This window comes from Abramis brama, assembly GCF_963993115.1.
Source record: "Abramis brama genome assembly, chromosome: 11".
Classification (NCBI taxonomy): Eukaryota; Metazoa; Chordata; class Actinopteri; order Cypriniformes; family Leuciscidae; genus Abramis; species Abramis brama.
This window is the reverse complement of record NC_139973.1, coordinates 7,390,844-7,413,132: the sequence shown is the minus strand read 5'-3', so window position 1 is coordinate 7,413,132 and position 22,289 is coordinate 7,390,844. Positions and strand designations below refer to the sequence as shown.

General features: G+C 37.9%; 1 protein-coding gene across 2 annotated transcripts in view; it reads right to left on the bottom strand.

Moving 5' to 3' along the window:
• Positions 1-22,289, bottom strand: part of grm4 (glutamate receptor, metabotropic 4) — a 166,011-nt gene that overhangs the window by 27,225 nt on the left and 116,497 nt on the right. For both annotated transcript variants that reach the window (XM_084127723.1, XM_084127724.1), the window contains exons 5-7: positions 20,557-20,711; positions 19,303-19,443; positions 2,867-3,067 (exon numbers count right to left, since the gene is read on the bottom strand). In XM_084127723.1, the coding sequence (XP_083983849.1) occupies positions 2,867-3,067; positions 19,303-19,443; positions 20,557-20,711 (497 nt within the window). The remainder of the gene's footprint in view (positions 1-2,866; positions 3,068-19,302; positions 19,444-20,556; positions 20,712-22,289) is intronic.

Below are 22,289 nucleotides of genomic sequence, written 5' to 3'. Positions count from 1 at the left end.
CTGCAGCAGTCAGTTGGTACAAGTAAGAGCTCTGTAAGTCGTTTATGTTCATTATTATTGTGATGTTATGTGCTTTGAGATATGATGTAATATAACGCCGTCTCTCGTCTCGTGACGCTTTGTAAACTCTGCTGTATGCGTTCATGTGTTTTGAAGGAGTGGCGGCTTTGGAGATCTATCTGAAGGGAGGGTGGGATCTTTTGCTTTCAAAGCTAGCATGCTATTGCTAGCCTGTCTGAAATTGCCTACCCTACCTTTAATATAAAAAATAAAAAATAATTTATTATATTATATCCAGGACTCAAAGTAAATTCAAAACAAACTTGTACAATTGTCATTTTCAACCAACCATCAGCAAACCTCTGAAACCCATTTTGGCAGTAATTTATGTTGTTAAAAAAGACAATGTGGAGGAAACCTGCAATTTGAGCTTTGGGAGCAAAACCAGCAATTTAAAGGCCATCACAGTCAGACTTACAAAGAAGAAACCATTCTGGAAGAGAGAGAAGACTGCATGGTCTTCAGAAGAGTATAGAGGCAAACAGAAGTGTGATGGGGCCGCCTCACTTAATCTCAGGCTATTGAAGACTCTAACTAACCTCACTCAAAGTCATTTCAAGAGAGGAGGACAGGGTTATGTGTGGAAAGTAGCGCTGGAAACAAGCAATGCCGAGTTACTAGACAGTTTTGTGAGATTTGACCTGCTGTGTGTAGCCAAAGCTGTTTCAAAAGCAAAACTGTCCCTCTCATCAAGGCAAAAAAATCTCTGCCAGCTCAGCTGCTGCTAACGTCTGCCATGGCCACTTCTGAACTGGCAGGAGAAGTGTTTCAAACTGATTGCATTCTGAACACTCTTATAATTATCAACATATCTGTTCATTAACAGTAATAGGAGAGTTCATTAACAGTAATACAAAAGCTGTTGATTTGCTGTAAATAGGGTTAGAAGTGTAAGATATAAAAGTGCTTGTAGAGCCTCTTTCAACTCAAGAATAACATTAGCATAATTCTAACATAACTGAACATTAAACACTATTTATCAAGTCTACCCCTTTTCTCATCTTGCACAAAACCATGTACATTTCTAACTTCAGCTTTTAAGTGTCAATTTCTGATGAAAACGATTTCAGTGAATTTTACAACCTACATTATATACAAATTAAATGTATTTAATGCTGCAAACAGTTTTACCTTATTTTTTGTTAAAAAGGGCCATTAATATTTATATACACATTACCGTTCAAAAGTTTGGTGTCAATAAGATTTTTTTTTTAAAGGAATTAATACCTCTATTCAGCCAGGACGCATTAAACAAAAGTGATAGTAAAAACTTTCAACAGACATTGTTATAAAAATGTTTGTTACAAATAAATGCTGTTCTTGTGAACATTCTATTCATCAAAATCCGTATTAATATATCACAGTTTCCACAAAAACATTAAACAACTGTTTTCAACATAGAAGAAATGTTACTTAAGCAACAAATCAGCATATTAGAATGATTTCTGAAGGATCATGTGACACTAAAGAGTTTAAAAAATAATCGCTGCTAAAAAAATCCGCTTTCATCACAGAAATAAATGATATTTTATAAGATATTAAAATAGAAACAATTGGTGAGTATAAGAGACTTCTTTCAAAAACATATACAAATATTAGCCCCAAACTTTTCAAACAGTAGTGTATACAGTTAATTTTGAAAGGAAAAAGCTACTCACTGGATTTTCAAAATTTCCGAGGTTTAGCAATCTTTTAAAGAACCATCACTTTTGATGCACTGTCTATTACTCACATAGGAACAACCAAAGTGTGACAGGTGGTTCAACATGACAGTCAGGCCTTTGCTTTATGTAAAAATGGACATAATAAGCTAGATACCAAAGCTTAAGCGATCAGACCTTGAAAATAACATACCAAGACCTGAATAAATGTGAATAGCACAAAATTATTGTTACCGATTACCGGCTCCGTTCGACCACTGAGTATAATTCATTAAAACATTAGTTCTTAACTGGTTCCCGAAGAACTCCCCAATCAAGTGTTTATATTCTGAGCTAACATCCAACTACCGCGGTAATTGTCAGGCACTTCATTAATTCAATTAGATCTGCATGTTTTCTGCTGGAAAAACGTTATGGCCTATTCAAAAGCAGATGCTATTGACTCAGTAAAAAGCTCAGTAGAGAATCATTCAATCAAATGCACTAATGATTGAAGGGCACTTGGTCAGAGAAGCATGTGACAGATCAATTTGCATAACAGTTGACCCAGTTGAATTTTTTTTTTTTTTAATTACCCCCGAAAGTCATATTCTATTAGCCGGTTACACTTCAGAACTGTAGGCCACATCATCATGGTCCTCTGAGTAATTGTGAATACTCAGTAAATTAATTAGTCATACTGCCATTGATAGTCCAGGAAGAACATGTCCAAAGGGTGTTGTGAGCCCACTGCAAACTGCTTTAATTAACACATACATGGCTCTGGAGGAACCTTGGCTTGGGTACGCTAAGCACATATCAAAATACTTTTCTGGGGAGCAGTCGGTTCTTCCTCAGGGCTTCTGTTGTTTCACACAACTCTAATCCGTTACAGCAGCTAATCTTTGTAAAACCAATTGTTGACAATTTATAACCAGGGTGGGGCTTTAGAAAAAGGATTTTTGCACAGCCTTCAAAAACGTCTCCTGTGAGAGAGTCGTTTTAAAATCGTTGTGCTGCGATGAAGAAACTTTAATTCACCATCAGAGGGATAATTATGCAAAAATCCCTTTTCTTAAGCACCCATAAACAGATGTTTGCTCTGTGCTGGTAGGTCTGAGGAAGGACAAACAGAAGAGCGGTAATGCAGAAGGTAAACAGTTTACCTGAAATCTTGACAGCGCGGATGTACTTTAGCAGGAGGGTTCCATCAACAGGGTCCATTTTGGAGCAGAGTCCCACCTTGCCAGGGCACAGGTCTCTGTGCATGTTGTGGAGGGCGTGCGCCATTGCGTACACTGCGTCAATCACGAACATCACCTTTCCTTCTTGCTCATAGGACGAGTCTTTTCCGATCCGCTCTTGATCTGACAGATGAAAGAAAACGTTTGCATGAACATCAACTGAAGTGTCATTAGATTTTGACTGAATTGCCACACTTACTCTAGTCTAGGAGAGCACTGGAAGCGGCTGATGTTGCACAGCTTGATGCTTTCTATACTGAGTTACTTGCCACACCATCTCACTGTTAAACCAGCTGTGAACTTGAGGCAAGACTTAGGGTGTATCTCTGAATTTAATAAAAAATAAAATAAATAGTAAAATACATAAAATAATAAATGTTTTATATATATGACACAAAATAATATTTCCTTATTATACCAAAATACAATAATAGTAGTTCTAATGTGATGCAATTTAAACTGTTAAAATCCTCAAGATTGCATTTTAGTTCTGAGCCAAACACAAATGTGTCTTAACAAATTAACTGAAGTATTAAGCAAAGAGCTTTTGAGGACAAGAGGAACATACTTGTAATATTTACCAACTGAAAAAGACAACTCAAAATATAATAATTTAGAGCGCTTCTTTAACAAGCATTGTGTACAGTGGTGTTACATGTTTATAAAGGGTAAATCTTTACACATCAAATTAATCAGCTTGCCAACAAGAATGCAACAGAATGCATTCAGGAAATGTTTTGTTTCAGTTGCATGAAAGAAAAAAAAAGAAAATGAAAGAAAAAATGAAAATTTACACTAAAAGTGAATGCTCCTACATAAATGAATGCAGATGCTTACAAACAGTAAGCAATTTATTAATCAATGACAAAACCTGGTTCTGAAACACAGACAGTAGGATGTAATTCTGCCAAAAAGTAGCGCACATTGCCATTAAGGTAGCAGCTCAGTGTTTTATCATCCTATCATATAGATAATGGATATGGAATTGTAGTAAGACTTCTATAAAACCATTACAGGGATGTAAGAATGATCTGAGAAAGGCACATTATAAATCTCATCAAGCTCTCTTCACAAGTATGACCATTTTAAATGCCTAGTTGCTATGGATACACTAATTTGAGATACCATTAGAATATGTAAAGAAGCATCATTCTAGCATTTTTGTCATAAATGTTTCATAATTAGGCCTAAAACGTTGTGACAATTATGATATAATATAAAAATTTATATTCAGGCATAGCTTGGGTCATGAATATCCACTGAAAGGCGTATATATAAAATCTTTTTTTTGTTTTTCTCTTACATATTACCAATTAAAAGCAATGCATAAAATGCTTACAGTACAAATATTACTAGATATATAATTGCAGAACATAAAATAGAATGAATAAATAATTTAAAAATGTTATAAAATTAGAAAATACAAAATTCTTTATTTTCTCACCACACTGCAAAAAATTATATGATCAATAAGTTATGACAACATATGTTTTTTACATTGCTTTAACTCACCAAAATAAGTTAAGCAATTTTCAACTTTTTTTATATAACTTATACAAGATTCAACTCATTTAAGTCATTTTAATGTAATTTAAGTTGAAATTACTTAAACATCAAAGTTGATTGTACTTCAAAATTGCAGATTTTTTATGCCAAAAATCATTGGGTATTAAGTAAAGATCATGTTACATGAAGATATTTTGTAAATTTCCTACTGTAAAGATATAAAACATTTATTTTTGTGAGTGAATGGAGCACAATCGCGAACATAAATGGACAACTTTAAAGGCGATTTTCTCAATGTTTCGATTTTTTGCACCCTCAGATTCCAGATTTTCAGTTGTATCTCGGCCAAATATTGTCCTATACTAACAAACCATACATCAGTGGAAAGCATATTTATTCAGCTTTCATATGATGTATAAATCTCAATTTCAAAATATTGACCCATGTGACTGGTTTTGTGGTCCAGGGTCACATATATGAATTAAATTAATTAATCTGCATACTTAAAAAATAAAAAGGAGGGGCAACCTGTTGGCTTCTTACAGTACTGTACAGTTGTATGTGTAAAAGGTTGTATTTGAAATAATTTCTACAGGGCTTGTATTTAAATAGAAAGGGGAAGAAAATAATCAAATATACAATATGCCACGAGTTGTCATCTCACATGTTCAAATATCCAAGTCCCGTATCTTGCTCTTCATGCCACGGATAAATGAAAGAGGTCTGGTAACACACGAGGGTGGAATAATAGACAGGGAGACAGCAAGCAAGATTAATTATCTCTCAGCGCTCATATAATCATGCCAGACAGCTGTATATTCATTAGAGCTGGAGTTGCTCAGCATGTTTTTTTTTTGTAAGGTCTTAATTGCAAAGGAGCTGTTTCAATTATGACCCTGCCAGAACAAACCGGAGAGATAGCTGTCAGATGTCAGTTTGGCAGATTGCAGGGTACACTCTTTAGAATAAAGCCTGTGCCATTGTCATTTTGAGTTAATGCCAGCGTTTACAGTACTTTTACAGTATTTAAAACAACTGCAAAAACTGAAAGAACAATCATTACTCCATACAATAGGATTCCTTTCAGGTTAATGCCACTTAGTGCAGTATTTTACTGTTGTTTGAAATTTCAAAAGGCTGGTTTCCTCTTTTACTCAATACTCTTTGCATGTTCGCCCAAGACAAACCCATCCATATCCCTTCTCTTCCTACATTTGCAAACCTTTTCTTATCTAAACAAAGCCAGAGTGTTTTTTTTTTTTTTTTTTCTAGAAGCTGCTGTTAGTAAAGAAATGTCTGTCCTATTCTTCTATGGTTTCTAATCACCAGCACTTCAGCTTTGCCTTAAACAGAAAGCCAAAGGCAATTTAACATCCTCGACAGTCCTTTTGCATCTTGAAAACCCTAAATTAAAGAGGCAGGTTTTGCTTGTGTAATTGTTCACCACAAGCATAACCATTTGGGGGGTGGGGGGGTGGGGAATGTTCGACTTCCGCCGTGGAAAAAATCCATTGTAAATCTTTCACACTGGGGGAGGATGGCTAGCCCACACACTTCTTAATGCTCTTCGTACGCAAACACACACAGACGCATTAGCACTCTCTCTGGCAGACGAACACACCCATTCATGCCGTTTGTGTGCACACAAAATCCTTCAAATGCGACAAGTTACAAGTTAACTCCTCATCTGAGCACATTCACATACGCTACTGCACAACTTGTTAACATTATTAACATTCACTGATTTGCTGAAAAACATTGTATTATTTAAATTACTTTTTATAAAATAATTCAAACACTAAGTACTGTGACAACACTGAAACAAAAATAAAATGTAGAACTTATATTAGAACATTAAAATAGCAGAAAATAAAATACAATTTATTTAATTAATCAATAAATAAAATAATAATTACTAATAAAATAATATAATATAATTAATACATACAATTTAAAATTAATAAAATATTTAGATTTTATCTTCATATGGGGCTTTTTTTTTCACCAAATAATGATATATCTGATTATATCAATTAAATTCACTGCATACTTAATGCATTTTGATCCCAATTCAAAATAATTCATAGAGATCAAATGCATACATACATAAAAATAATTTTAAATAATTAAAAATGAATAAAACACTGATTTTATCTTAATTTGGGGCATTTTCTCACAGAATATTGATACAAATGATTAAATTGATTGGCATCATAAAAAAAAAAAAAAAAAAGCAAAGCGAAACAAAACGCTTTAAACACAAAATCCTACAAATCCGACAGTTACGAGCACAAACTCCTCATCCTAGATTCTTAACACATCCACGATGGCTATAGAGCCGGCCGCCGTTTGAGGAATCCTTTGCAATTAAGGGAGGCATCTCAGAGAGTTTGTCGGGGGCTGAAAGGTGGCAGAAATGGTGGCCGTGACAGAGTAGCACGCTCATAACCTTCCGTACCTCTCGCTGCTCCAGGGCTTTAAAGACACTATGTCCTGCTCTGAGGGCTCATGCTCTCACTGAGAATAATGGCTCTGACTCTCCCCATTTGCCAGAAAAACCTCCAGAGTCTTTTGTCTCACTTAAGTCTCTTGTTTGTGGTTTTGGACGAGTGATTTTTTTCTCAAAAGGTTTTGTGAAAACTCTGCTGTAGCCTTAACCTCAACAATGGTAAAAAAAAAAAAAATCTTGATACAAAGTGCTTTTGATTCAGACACAATGTGAACGGTCAATAGAAATGGTTGTAGTGTGCACGTTACTCAAGGAGTGCCAGTCTCTGAATGCACTTACTGTATAAAAGCAATCCATTAACTTCCAACGAATGAATTAAAATATTCAGCATGGAGATAGCTGCTATAATTGATTCAAAGGACAGAACGACTGCTTTAGATGTTGCATACATTAGTTTTGGATCTCGGACCTCAAAAATCCCTCCAGCAATCAACGAAGAGTAATTATTTCTGCCCTTTCGAAAATAATTCAGGTAATATTTTGTTGAGAGGCTTCAGGCTTTTTGTCTTAGGTCCAGACAATTTAAATATTAATATTACATTTACATATACGTAGAAAAAAACTTTTCTTCAACAGTCTGTTTAAATGTTTGCTTTACATTGGAAGTCATTCTTTAGCTTTTATGCCAACCTTTACACTTACTACTCAAGGGCACATTTTTGATGACTCATATATTGCTCTTCGTAGGGATTTACAAGCCCACCTCTTTCATCCGTACGCATTTAGGTGGGATGGTGATAATAGATGGAATCTGCATCACCTCTGCATTTATCAGTCATCTCCTCTGGATGAAAGATGGGTCTTTTTGATCAACGCTCCCATGCAAAGCATTTAAGACATATAATGTCTCCTCCACCACGCCTGAGGGAGGTTTTGTTGGGAACCAAAGAATCTAAAATTTCTCTATTAAAGCTTGGCAATCCAAATCCAATGAATGGGAGACATCCCTTAACACTTTTTGAATACAAACACAGGCGTCTTGTGTCTTATCATTGTTTTAGAAATAGCCCTATAGTGGGAACCATATATTTATTTCTTAAAAATAAGCTGATGCAACAAATTTTTGGTCTCAACTTAATTTCATTGCAAGCAATTCACTAAAACAACTCAACAATACTTTACTCAATCCAGGGGTTTTCAAACATTTCTATGTCAAGTTCCCCTGAATATGATGATAACCTTGCAAGGAACCCCAAAATATAAAAGCAGCTCTACATTTTCCATATATTAAGACCCATTTATGTTGTATGAGAAAAACATGTTAAAATATAAAATTATTTATAAATACAGTATTTCCAAAATTAAATAATTGACTAAATATTGCAATTATTTACGTTGGCTTTAGTACAAATGAATAGTTCAGCCATGAAACTTTATTCACGTTCTGATTGGTTGTTTTATTGTAACTTCCACAGTCAATTGATTTCACGTATCCAGCACTACTTCCCTTTATAACCACGACACATATTCTTATTCTAGCCCTCCGCCTTTCCAGCACCACCTGCCTAGATCTGCTACATGGGGTCTTCCCTCTCTCTAGTATAGCAGCAGCATGTTTCCATTCAGTTTATGTTCTGAGTATTTAGCAGAAGCAAGCCGGACTTGCACTGCAGCAGTGTAGCAGATCTAGTCCCCCACGACCAAACCCATGTACATTCCATTTACATTAACAAAATGTTTTATAAAAATGTTAAACTATCCTGAGAGTTGTCATGACTGAAATAGCAGACTGACCAGAGACGGGCATAAATACATGGAAATGTATTTTAAATAAAAATACAAAATACTGTGTGGAAAAATGTATTTAAATACAAATACAAAAAAATACACAAAATACATGTGAAATTGTCCATCCAGTGCAAGTATAGGTCACAGTGAATGAAGAAACTGCATAGGCCTATTGACTTTTAATTACTAACCTCATCTCTGCCCACTCTACCATTCTTTCTTTCTATCTATCTTTCTTTCTTGCTGGCAATTACAAATAAACTTATGCAAAATAGAAGCCATTTATATACTTATTTCTGACCAGGTTACAATGTATTTGTATCTATTACTTGCAGGGGCGTAGCACAAGATCCCGGGCCCTATGCATAGGCAGTCCTGATGGGCCCCCATGTTCCTCAAAAAAATAAATAATAATAATAATAATAATAATAATTGACAGGCGGATCGGTGCAGCTTCTGCAGTAATGCGGTCCCTGTACCGGTCTGTCGTGGTGAAGAAGGAGCTGAGCCGCAAGGCGAAGCTCTCGATTTACCAGTCAATCTACGTTCCTACTCTCACCTATGGTCATGAGCTGTGGGTCATGACCGAAAGGACAAGATCCCGGATACAAGCGGCCGAAATGAGCTTTCTCCGCAGGGTGGCTGGGCGATCCCTTAGAGATAGGGTGAGAAGCTCAGTCACTCGGGAGGAGCTCAGAGTAGAGCCGCTGCTCCTCCACATCGAGAGGGGTCAGTTGAGGTGGCTCGGGCATCTTTTCCGGATGCCTCCTGGACGCCTTCCCGGGAAGGTGTTCCGGGCATGTCCCACCGGGAGGAGACCCCGGGGAAGACCTAGGACACGCTGGAGAGACTATGTCTCCCGGCTGGCCTGGGAACGCCTCGGTGTCCCCCCGGAAGAGCTGGAGGAAGTGTCTAGGGAGAGGGAAGTCTGGGCATCCCTGCTTAGACTGCTGCCCCCGCGACCCGGCCCCGGATAAGCGGTAGAAGATGGATGGATGGATGGAATAATAATATGGCCTCTGCACACATGAATCTGTAGACCTAGATATTTATAGCGTAATAACTATTAACTGTAAATGCTTAGAGTAGCCTGATAATTTGTCATGTGTGCACACACATTTCAAACCTCCTTTCAACATTCTCTAGCCTACTTTACTGTGGTTACTAAGTTTAAGCTAAATGATATTACAATTTTCTTTTTGTATATAACACTCAACGTAGGCTATATAATTGCTAATTATTGCTAATTTTAGATATTATAGCCTATTAATTTAAAATTAAACAGGTTTCAATTTAGGCTATTATAATGTTGTGCAAACAGCATTGTTAGTGTAGGCTACAGTTTATTTATTTAGCCTTTACCTCAGATTACATGTATAACCAAATTATCATCGGAAAGTGTATGTTCTGCTCTTTCAATGGGTTGTCTCAGTTGATTTTAGCACTAACGATCGCGGAGATATCCAAGCAGTTTAGCACTACAGATTTCGTGTTCTAGATTGTGCTCACCTTTCTTTGAAAATAAGTCAGTTACCAATTGTTTCCCCTCATTTTGTTTTCGTTCCTGCTAATGTCGTTCCTTTCATTTTGGTGGGCCTGATTTGCCTTGCTTTGAGAAAGACAGTTCTACAGCAGAAGTTTGCGCTCCTCCAGATGCTGAACTAACTAACGTAAACAAAATGCGTGCAGATGGACTAAACCATTTGGCGCATTAGCAAGGGGTGGGACCAGTCAGTCAATCAACCAAGTTATTCAGCCAATACACTAATTTTAGATTTCATCTGACATTCATTATGCAATTTAATTAGGAAATGAAAATATCCAGGTAACATAAAATATATTCCAGACTTTTCAAGGGCCCTCTCTCCCTTTGGGGCCCTGGTAATCAGTACTGGTTTTACCCCCAGTCCGACGCCCCTGATTACTTGTGGTGAACACTATTCAAAAATTCATACTGTATGTAAAACTGTGGGAACCTTTTCTGATATCTAGCAAAGAATATGGATGGGTGATATGACCCAAAATCTTAATTATACTTCACAGTAACAATATACAGTGAGGAAAATAAGTATTTGAACACCCTGCTATTTTGCAAGTTCTCCCACTTAGAAATCATGGAGGGGTCTGAAATTGTCATCGTAGGTGCATGTCTACTGTGAGAGACATAATCTAAAAAAAAAAATCCAGAAATCACAATGTATGATTTTTTAACTATTTATTTGTATGATACAGCTGCAAATAAGTATTTGAACACCTGAGAAATTCAATGTTAATATTTGGTACAGTAGCCTTTGTTTGCAATTACAGAGGTCAAACGTTTCCTGTAGTTTTTCACCAGGTTTGCACACACTGCAGGAGGGATTTTGGCCCACTCCTCCACACAGATCTTCTCTAGATCAGTCAGGTTTCTGGGCTGTCGCTGAGAAACACGGAGTTTGAGCTCCCTCCAAAGATTCTCTATTGGGTTTAGGTCTGGAGACTGGCTAGGCCACGCCAGAACCTTGATATGCTTCTTACAGAGCCACTCCTTGGTTATCCTGGCTGTGTGCTTCGGGTCATTGTCATGTGGAGGTTGTTCCCCAAAATCTCGCAATACATGGCCCCGGTCATCCTCTCCTTAATACAGTGCAGTCGCCCTGTCCCATGTGCAGAAAAACACCCCCAAAGCATAATGCTACCACCCCCATGCTTCACAGTAGGGATGGTGTTCTTGGGATGGTACTCATCATTCTTCTTCCTCCAAACACGTTTAGTGGAATTATGACTAAAAAGTTCTATTTTGGTCTCATCTGACCACATGACTTTCTCCCATGACTCCTCTGGATCATCCAAATGGTCATTGGCAAACTTAAGACGGGCCTTGACATGTGCTGGTTTAAGCAGGGGAACCTTCCGTGCCATGCATGATTTCAAACCATGACGTCTTAGTGTATTACCAACAGTAACCTTGGAAACGGTGGTCCCAGCTCTTTTCAGGTCATTGACCAGCTCCTCCCGTGTAGTTCTGGGCTGATTTCTCACCTTTCTTAGGATCATTGAGACCCCACGAGGTGAGATCTTGCATGGAGCCCCAGTCCGAGGGAGATTGACAGTCATGTTTAGCTTCTTCCATTTTCTAATGATTGCTCCAATAGTGGACCTTTTTTCACCAAGCTGCTGAAAGAGCTTGGTGTATCATTCATCAGTGCTTCTTTTTCCACTCCAACGTTCCAATAATTCCTAAATTGCCCACTAAAAGCTGCACGGATAAATTTGCTTACCCCACAAATAGGCCTATCTATGTAAATGATTTAGGCTACGTCTACATTAATCCGGATACATTTGAAAACGGCGTTTTCGTTTATAAACGCTCTCCGTCCACACTAGCGTTTTCAGGCGTTTTCGGACGTTTCAGGGTGGATGAGACTTTTGAAAAACGCCTGAAAACGCTAAATTCATCTTACTGCGCATGCGTAAAACCCCACAAAATATCACTGATATGATTCAGATGGAAAAATAAATAATGAAGTTATCACGCAATTCTTATGACAGGATCATTTTATTTAGTAAAATATCTCACCATTCACCGATGCGGTCCAGGTTGCACGTAGTCACCGTATGTTTGGTCTATAACGCGACTGCTCTCATGTATTGCCGCAGGACAGCAAATGTGAGTAAATTCTGTCATCTTTGCACTGCAGGACTGTGATATGAAGAGTGTGCAATGTAGAATATTTTGAAACAGTGTGAAAGTGAATAGCACATAACAGGCACAATACTGGTATAAACATGAATATCTATTGGTACTATATGCGTCACATGACAAAATTTACGTCATCGTTCACAGTCCACACTACAACGTGAAAACGGCGTTTTCAAATGTATCCACTTTGGAGTGCGTTTTCATGAATAAAAACGGCGTCTCAGTGTGGACAGAAGGCCAAAACGGAGAGAAAAATATACGTTTTCAAACGAAAACGTATTAGTGTGGACATGGCCTTAGAAAAACTTCCATCGATTCAGACTTTATATCATCGCTATGATATGTAGTGTCATATCACCCAGCCCTAATATGCAGTAATGCTTTAAACACATTTGACAAGCTAATTGATAAAAATCAACAATTGATCAAGACTGATTGGCTATCACTATTTTCCCACTTGTCTGTGCTCTTTTATTCTTTCATGTTAACTGAAGGCAAATCGGAATAATGCACTATTTTAACTTTAATCAAAAAGTAGAATTGATCATGACATCCTCACCTTATTCCAGAAACATCACTAATCCAATGCCGAGTTGTACGGCAGCTCACATGCATGAATGTTGGGGTTGGGGGGAGGGGGCGTGTCTGAACTAGTTGATGCACGAAATCAGTACCCTGATGAAGAGGTTGACAGGCAAAAAGTATTTTATGTATTTTGAAAATATTAAATGTATTTAAATACAAATTAAATTAGATTTAAAAATGTACCAAGCACAATGTTCTCTCACCATTCCTGATTTCTAACACGCACTTGATTTCGGCCTTGCGGCTGTCAGAGCAGAAACTAAAGCTGCTGTTCTCCGTACGTTTTTCTGTTATCTCTGGGCACGTTCATATGTAAATTGTGTGAGCTTATTTTGCCCATTAGATCGAAAGATCTGAAAAAACCTATACATTTACCCACCCATAGACCGTCCACTTGAAGAAATCAGGACAGAAGTGGTTGAAAGTGGACAAAAGAGATGGATTAAAATACAGGTGTAAACGGATATGTCTCTCCCTCGTCTACTTCGTCTACCCCGATCGACCAAAATGCATCATAATACCAGGTGTAAACAGGGCCAAACTTGCCTTACAATCCCCATTGAGTGTTGCAAGGAAGGAGAGATGCAAACAATGATAGAGCTTGTGCTGAGGTTGTGTTCACGGGTACATACAAAAATAGCTTTGCTGTATATTGCTTTGCTCAAAAAGCAATTAATGTGCAAATGTTTGTGGAGTGACCACTCTTCTTAGTTTCGCTTCCTGCCAACACTATACATCTCAGTATGGTGGAAAAAAGTTATATATTCTTCACTAGTAGTTAACTGCAGGAGATTCACTTGGGTAACACATTTTTAAGTTTCTGTGCAAGGTTTTTGTGCTTCCTCTACAGGACAGGTGGTGTTATAATGGAAAATTTTACACACATATATGGTTTTCAGATTCATAAAACCATTCTCACATACTCTTGGACCTGCTAATCTAAATTAGCAGAAAATTGTGCATGCAAGCTTACAAAAGCTTATTATGCAGAGCCTCATCTGCATACAATTTACATATACATACTGCGACCCAGACAGGTGGTAGTACCATATTTAACTTAATTTATAGTGTTAAGAATGTTTAGATAATTTTGCTGAAAATAAAACAAAGACTCTGATTAAGACAAGTATTGTTGCACAGTAAGTGCTGTGCAGCGGACCGATGAAAGAATTTGCTCACCATTTTCTTAAACACTGCTTAAGTGTTTGAAATTAAGTGGCACAGGGCTGCACAATACAGCAGATCTGTGTGCATATTTGCAGCAGCATCATGCTTACATCTACGAATACCAATTATCAAACTGATCCAGACAGCTGGCAAAAGATGTTTCCGCAGACCAATGGTCCATTCGACTCCTGAACTAACAACTCCATTTCAAGCTAAGTGTGCATTATATATTGATGTTTATTTTAAATAATTGTTTGGTTCGTTTTTTGAACTGAGAACGCAATTTATGCAATTTAGAACAAGCCCAAGTGGAATTATGGGCCAAGAAATCCTCGCTTTGGTTAAAAATATACTTCTCATGGAATGTCATGGGAAAATTCTAAATGCAGTGCATCTATTACCAATCTGTCCACTTTATAGCTTATTTAAAAAAATAAAAATAAAAAATAAATTATAATTCCTGGATGACTGCATCTGATTTGAGTGCTTAACCCTATACATACATTTATAAAAACTAGAAATGGTACTTTCTGAGGCCCATTTTGTAGGAAATATTTGAGCCACTACACCATATGTAACAATTAATTGAGATGCTTACACTGGAACTGCTTTTTCTGGTCATTTGGCAAATAAAAAAAAAAACATGGATCAAATTAAACCTTTTTGCCAGCAGCAACATTTCCCTCCAATATTTATACCTTTAAAAAACTAGTTAAATGAGGCATTTTGTGTACAATCAATACCCAGGCTAATACATATATTTATCAGCATCCGTCAGTCCGATGCTACTCAGCTTCAGACAATGTGCATGTAGATAATTACTGACTATCTGATGCATATTACACACCAAAAAATTGGCAAGAATAAGAATGGTGCTATGCAATTTGATTAAGCCGCTTAGTAGCCTGTAGCAACTAGATTAGTGGTTCTCAACCAGTTCTGCTTTAGGACCCAAGTGGAGCACCAAAATGGAACCCAAATTGTAAAAATAAAAAGTTCTTTTAAAAAAATGCATTGGTCTTTTATAAGTTTCTAGGCTTATTTATATTCCAATCCTATCAATACATGTTTATTTGACTATTTTTGGGTCACTACCCCACCGAAAACACTGAGTATAAGCTACAAAATGGACTCAAAAGTCAGGCTGCACGTCACCCCTACTCAAGAGAGCAGTGAAATCATGTAACTACAGCAAACAGATGTCAACAAGTTAAAGTTTGTCCTCCCATCCTCTGATATCACAGAGATCCATCTCAACATGTGCAATCCATAATCACAAGCTGCTCCCTGCATGGAGAATTTCCTGTATGTTCAACCCTGATAAAAGCAGAGCCGAGTGCTACAAACAGAGAAAGACAGAAAGCGAGAGATAGAGAATGGGAAGGAGGTAGAGAGGAGGGGAGGCAGAGAGAGCTGAACGCTGAGATATCCAGCCTTTTAATCCGACAGTAACCAGAGGGCTTTTGTGAGGGCTGGAAAATCGCAGCATTGATGTAGAGCACTCTTCTATCTCTGGCTGCTGGATCTTCGATAAGCGTGGGGGTCAACACAGTCTTTATATTCAAGCATTGCATTCTCTCTGATAAAACAGCAATGCTATACATTGTACTCATTAACTTGCTATCGAATGCATTATCTAAATTAAATTCAACATGATGCATACATGTGCTTTTGTACTAAATCTAACAGACACTACCATACAAAAATGTGGGGTTGGTAAGATCGTTTTAATGGTTTTGAAAGAAGTAATCCATTGCTCTGGACTTCAGTGTCACATGATCCTTCAGAAATAATTCTAATATGCTGATTTGCTGCTCTATAAACATTTCTTATTATCATCAATGTTAAAAACAGTTGTGCTGCTTTAATTTTTGTGGAAACCACAATTTTTAAGGATTATTTGACAAATAGAAAGTTCAAAACAGCATTGGTAAATTTCTTCACTGTCAGTTTTGATCAGTTTAATTTGTCCTTTCTTAATGAAAGTATTTTAAAAAATCTTACTGACCCCTAAAAATGGCATTTTAAGCTTTTTAAATCAATAAACCAATAAAGTCATTTGATTGTGGGGTCAGATCTTGATGTAAAAACTATACCACAGTCAGATAGGCAGCGCACATTGGGACTCATTCGTGAAACATGAACCCGAACAATTTATGTAGCAACAGTTTTCCGAATGATTTACACAGAAATTGGTCTTGCACGTGTTTCATGAATTAGGGCCATTGAACAAGCTGACAGCACGTCAATAAAGGCCAAAAATCAGGCTTATGCCTCAAGGTGAAAATATATTTGTGCCATTTTTGTTTTGCTTCAACCATTAACCTTTCTACAAAAAAAGGAACACTTTAAATAAGAAATATGACATCAAATGACTTCTTTATCACTAGTTTTTCTAAAGTACTGTATAGCACTCTCCAACAGTGACATCAGTGGATTAAGTTTCAGCGGGGGACTTCCCTTGAGCTCGATGTGTTCTCACTAAGCTCCAACAGCGAATGTAAGGAGGGAACGGCAATATACTGGCAAACATTGATGTGATTGGTTGATTACACCGTCAGCGCACAAATCCACATCAACGGGTCAAACTGATGGAACAGGCCTGACTAATTACAGAGTAAACAACTCAATCATTTGGTCAACACTATGTTCAGGCACGTCCGAATCAAAGTGAACTTGAAATGACTTGAAATTATCTCTGAGTGAGCCAGGTTTGTGAGCACTCAGCTTGGTTAAATTGAAGCTGCATCTCTGTGCCTGTGACCATCATTACATCTGCAATGTTTACAAAAACAAAACAAAAAAAAGGTGAATTCAAATAATAATAATAATAATCACCAAAAACAGTTAGTGATAAATATAATATGCATTAAATACTTAATATATGCTTACAAAAATATTATAGTTAGAGATGCACCAATATTTAAATTGTGTCCCATACAAAAAGGCAATAATTATTTTCAGGCTATATATGGCAATAATCTAAATTGTCAACATTATACTATTTTGACTAATCAAAAATAAAACAGTACAATTAGTGATTTTAATCAACACAACATACAGGAATGTACAGTATGGAAAATGTACATTAGAAGGATTTCTGAAGGATCATGTGACACTGACAACTGGAGTAATGATGCTGTACATTATTATTTTTAACTGTTATAATATTAATACACAATATTACTGTTTTTTGATCAAACAAATGCAGACTTGGTGAGCATAAGATACATCTTTAAAGAACATAAAAATGGTATATATATAGTATTGTGCTGCCTGATTACTGGTATAAGCTAAATGCGGTTTCATAGGTCTTTAATCTGAAAACAGTTTCAACATCAAATAAATAAATAAATAAATACTGCAAATAATACCTTGCATAGTGTATGTAAAACCCAGCTCACAGCTAATAAAATGAATGAAAGACAGTGTTGTCATAGAATCAGCTTTGATTCATACCCCAAATATGTTTCACAGATCCTCCATCACATTAGTCATTATCGAAAATGTCAGCTGGAATTCAGGCGAATCTGTGGGTGCCTGTTGACTCATGCATTAGCATTGTCCCTCTGAGGCTATATTTGAGGCAACACTGTAGTCTGTCTAGATGACTAAAAAAACAACAACTCCTCACTGTGCTTATAACACTATGCAAATCAAACTCAGAATTTTAACGGAAAGTACAGGTCCTGAATGCATGACATGCTAGGAACCATGCTAGCTAAACCTTAATGGAAAATACATGCAGATCTAGACTGCTAATCTCCATCAGCAGTTATTACAGCGCTGAAAACACCCAGACCCTGGAGACCGTCACTATGCTAACTCGAGACTCCACGCGAACGATAAAGGTTTATCCAGCCACAGCCGTAGTGGCCTCCGGTTCTGAATCCGTGCTTTCAGACAAATATTACATCCTCCCTTTGAGACAAAGCTGTTAGAGGATGCGACCCAGTTAAGGCTGCATTGTCTTTCAACAAAGTTGTTTTCTTGAACTACAGTAATAAAGCTGTGCAAACAGTCTTAACACCATTTTCATTTCCCACGTGGCATTATAAATCTGCTACAATGTGCATGGCAAATGCCATGTTCTTTACATGAATAATCAAGCCTGATTTCAGCATTTAGTATGTGCAATACACTCACACGCCTCGTTTTTTTTTTAGATGTGAACCATTGGGTGCTGCAAAAGCATGTAAAAAAAAAGAAGCATGTTGAAAAAGCTGTGCTCAGTGGCATGTTTTGCATCTCATTCACGCACACAGAAAACAACATAGCATGTTTTTTGATCAAGTGAATAGAAGCACGGCATTTAATCACCAATGGCTATTCAAGAATGTAAGGTAACAATGATGAATTTTCTTGTGGGTGCAGCAATTAGCATAAAGAAAAAGTGATTTATTATGTTGTGGCGGAGCGATGGATTTTGTTTCAGGCCAGATACTTCTTGCAGCACGCTAAAGGCCAGCCATTACAAGTGAGCCCACTGACAAGGATTATGCACGGTGACATTTAGCGCGCTGAGATGTTACAGTGAGCCCCTTTGCCACAGTCGCATATAATTTGGCTTCTGCCGTCTCTAGGAGGTCACCGCACCGATACTGAACCGAGAGGTTAATATCCTGCCCTGCTTACTGGTGCAGTGCAGTAAGCGCTGTAATGCTCGGTAGGCTACAAGCTGAGAATTAGATGCGCTACCGTAGCCACCCTCGAAAAGGTCTGCCGGCGGAAACCCCTCCTCGTAAGATCGCAACCTGCACTGATTGGATGAAGCCTGAAATGTGTTGCTAGGAGTCAACCTTTCTTCAAAGCCAAACGGACGGGCTCTGACCAGGGCTGAACTTATAACTGACGGCGCCACCAAGGGCGGCTCTTCCCCCGAGAGAAGGCTCGAATCAATTAAAGATCATCATCTCTTTTCCAATTGGCTGGATTGCATTGGTTCTGTGTGCTTAGCGTAGGGATGCTGCTGCTGTGCATCAGAAAACATCAGACGTAGAACAGCTTTGCTGTGGTATGACTAATCAGACTCTGGTGTAAACAAAGGCCCATTTCAGGCGATCTGAGAAAAGCAGGCCTAGTCTTTTACGATAGATTTGGCTTCTCCCTTTTCTCACTTTCTCTCTTTTATGGAGCTCTGTGAAATGGAGTATTGCCAGAGGGAGAGGGAGAGATACTTACTTGTGCATTTCTTAATGCCAGATCCCTTCTTCAAGGCATGGCGGCTGAGCTTGCAGTTGAAATTGTTCTCCCAGAACTCTGCAAACCAGATATTCCTCCGGTTGTTCTCGAGCGTGCGGCTGGTGAAGTAGCGATCAAAGCCTGAGGGTAGATCGATGAGATCTGTGTCACTTTAATGCGCTCTGTCAGAGTCAAAGCTCTCAGCCAATGAACTTCAGAGAGCAACATGATTTGACAGAACATTTGCATGTTGCATGTAATTTTTGTCTCACCGAGAATGTTCTATTTTGCTGTGAAAAGTTCACCCAAAAATGATATCATCATTTACTCGTCCTCAAGTCATTCCAAATAAGTTGCTATTTTTCTGTGGAACACATAGGGGGCATTTTTTTAACAATCTTCATGCAGTTTATACTGCAGTTACCACAGCAGTTATTTTGTTGTAAATTAATTGGTATATTTTCATTTGATTAAAAGTTTGATTAAATTGTTACAATTTTATGAATTCATGTCATTAGACAGTTTTGAAGCATATAACAGATAAAAGATAAATAAATAAAAAACACAGAATTTGGGGGAAAATGGATGGTTTATGGATTTCATGGGCCCCATATTAAAAGTTAACTTACTCTGTGGAGTTTACTTGCATGTAAACAAAAAGTTACGTGTACATGCATTTCCTTCCTTGTTAAAGAATATTGTGATACATATCAATATAAAATGATGTGGTATTGTGTTGTTCTGAAATAATAATAATAATTATTTTTTGCCATATTGTTCAGTCCTACACACAAGATACTTGATGATGTCATTAACAATTAAGAATGCATCATATTTAAATGGAGGCTTTTCAGTGAATTACGACTTACAATTTGGTCCGTTGATCACACAAAACCATTAAATGGCTTTAAAAGACTTGGAATAAAAGCATACAAGTCGATTGACCACTTCTATAGTGCTCTTTCAGAGATTGCTGGTACTTTTTTGTATGGAAAAGTGCTGGATGAGGATATTTCAAAGTCCTCTTTTTGTGTTCCACTGAAGAAAGTAAGTTGCATATTTGAAGGAATTTTTGTTTTTGAGTGAACTATTCCTTTAACACAATGCATGCATCATAACTTGTTATGATTACTAAATGCATCACAAGTAGCTAATGTGTTGTCATAAAACATTAAGCACACGCTCTGGTTCAGAACTGCTCTCTAATGGATGAGAGCAACCACTGACAAGTGGAGGATTTAATCTGTCACTTGCCTCTGATGGACTGTCGTTTGGGTAGGATGGTGACAGCTCCCTCGGCCATTTCCTCCTGGTGAAGCACTGGCGATATTTTCGAGCCCCAGCTATCTGACCCCACCCACAGGAAGTGACCCGTCTGATTGGCTTTTTTTGCTGCCTGGAGTAGCCGTCTGTTAAAAGATGAGTGGCAGTAAAAAGTTGAATATAGGCTTTTCTACCAGGCTCTGAGTCACATCAACTCTAATTACTTGTTTGCAATTATTGTCTACTTTCTGTGGTGCTTTGGTGATTCTCCATTTACAGTAACTGCAAATCAATGTGTTATTGAAAGGTCAGTATTGACACTGCTCAGCGCAGAAATTTCTAAGCATTTTCCGTCAGGCACACAGTAGCAATTGATGTCAAAATTAGTCATGCACAACTGACAGCAAAAGCATTTCCCCAAGATAATAATGGCTCAATAAAGTATGTTTCAGGCGGTGCACACAAAATCATTTTCTGTCTTTTAAACAGACACAGACTTGAAGCATCTTCGCATGCAGTTTTCCATAAGCCGTGGAATACATTTTCTGGGCTTATATGCTAGTAACTTATCAACATTTTAATAGCTGAATTAAATTCGCCCACATCTTTGCCGGCTATGCCCTTGCTGCTATTTATTTACCTACATTAAACATGAGACGCCATTCCCAACACATTTTACTTTCAAAATGAAGCAATAACTACAGGGGTTGGAGAATGAAACTGAAACACCTGGTTTTAGACCACAATAATGTATTAGTCTGGTGTAGGGCCTCCTTTTGCGGCCAATACAGCATCAATTCGTCTTGAGAATTGTCCTTCACAGTGGCCAGAGGGATTTTGATCCATTCCTCTTGAAGAACAGTGGCCAGGTCACTATGTGATGCTGGTGGAGGGAAACATTTTCTGATTTGCTCCTCCAAAATACCCCAAAGTGGCTCAAAAATATTTAAATCTGGTGACTGTGCAGGCCATGGGAGATGTTCAACTTCACTTTCATAACCATCAAACCATTCTGTCACAAGTCTTTCTGTGTGTCTTGGTGCATTATCATGCTGATACATGGCACCTCCCTTTAGGGTACAATGTTTGACCATTAGGTGCACATGGTCCTCCAGAATGGTTTGTTAGTCCTTGGCAGGGACGCGCCAATCAAACACAGAAGACAAATACCATGATATAGCAGCCCAAACCATCACTGATCCACCCCGTGCTTCACTCTGGGTAGCAACAGTCGGGTGTAAAAGGCTCTTTGGGGCTTCTCCACACCGGAACTCCCATGGATGTGGGAAAGACAGTGAAGGTGCACTCATCAGAGAACAATACATGTTTCACATTGTCCACAGCCCAAGATTTGCACTGTTGGCACCATTGAAACATTTGGCATTGGCATGAGAGACCAAAGGTTTTGCTTAAGCATCCCAACCATGAATATTGACTCTGTGGGGCTCCCGATGAACAGTTTTGGTGGAAACAGGAGAGTCAAGGTGCATGCACATTTAATTCTGCATTGAGTTGGGCAGATGTGGTTTTGTTTTTTGGATACAACCTGGGTTAGTACCTGGACAGACAGCTTTCTCTTGCGTCAACAGTTACTGTGGTTCGTCCTATGTGGTGGTATGCCGACATTATTCTGGATACATTAGCTCTAGAAGTCTTGATACACCACAGAGACTTGCTGTCCTGGTTACAGATGAGCCAGTGAGACGTGCACCAACAATTTGTCC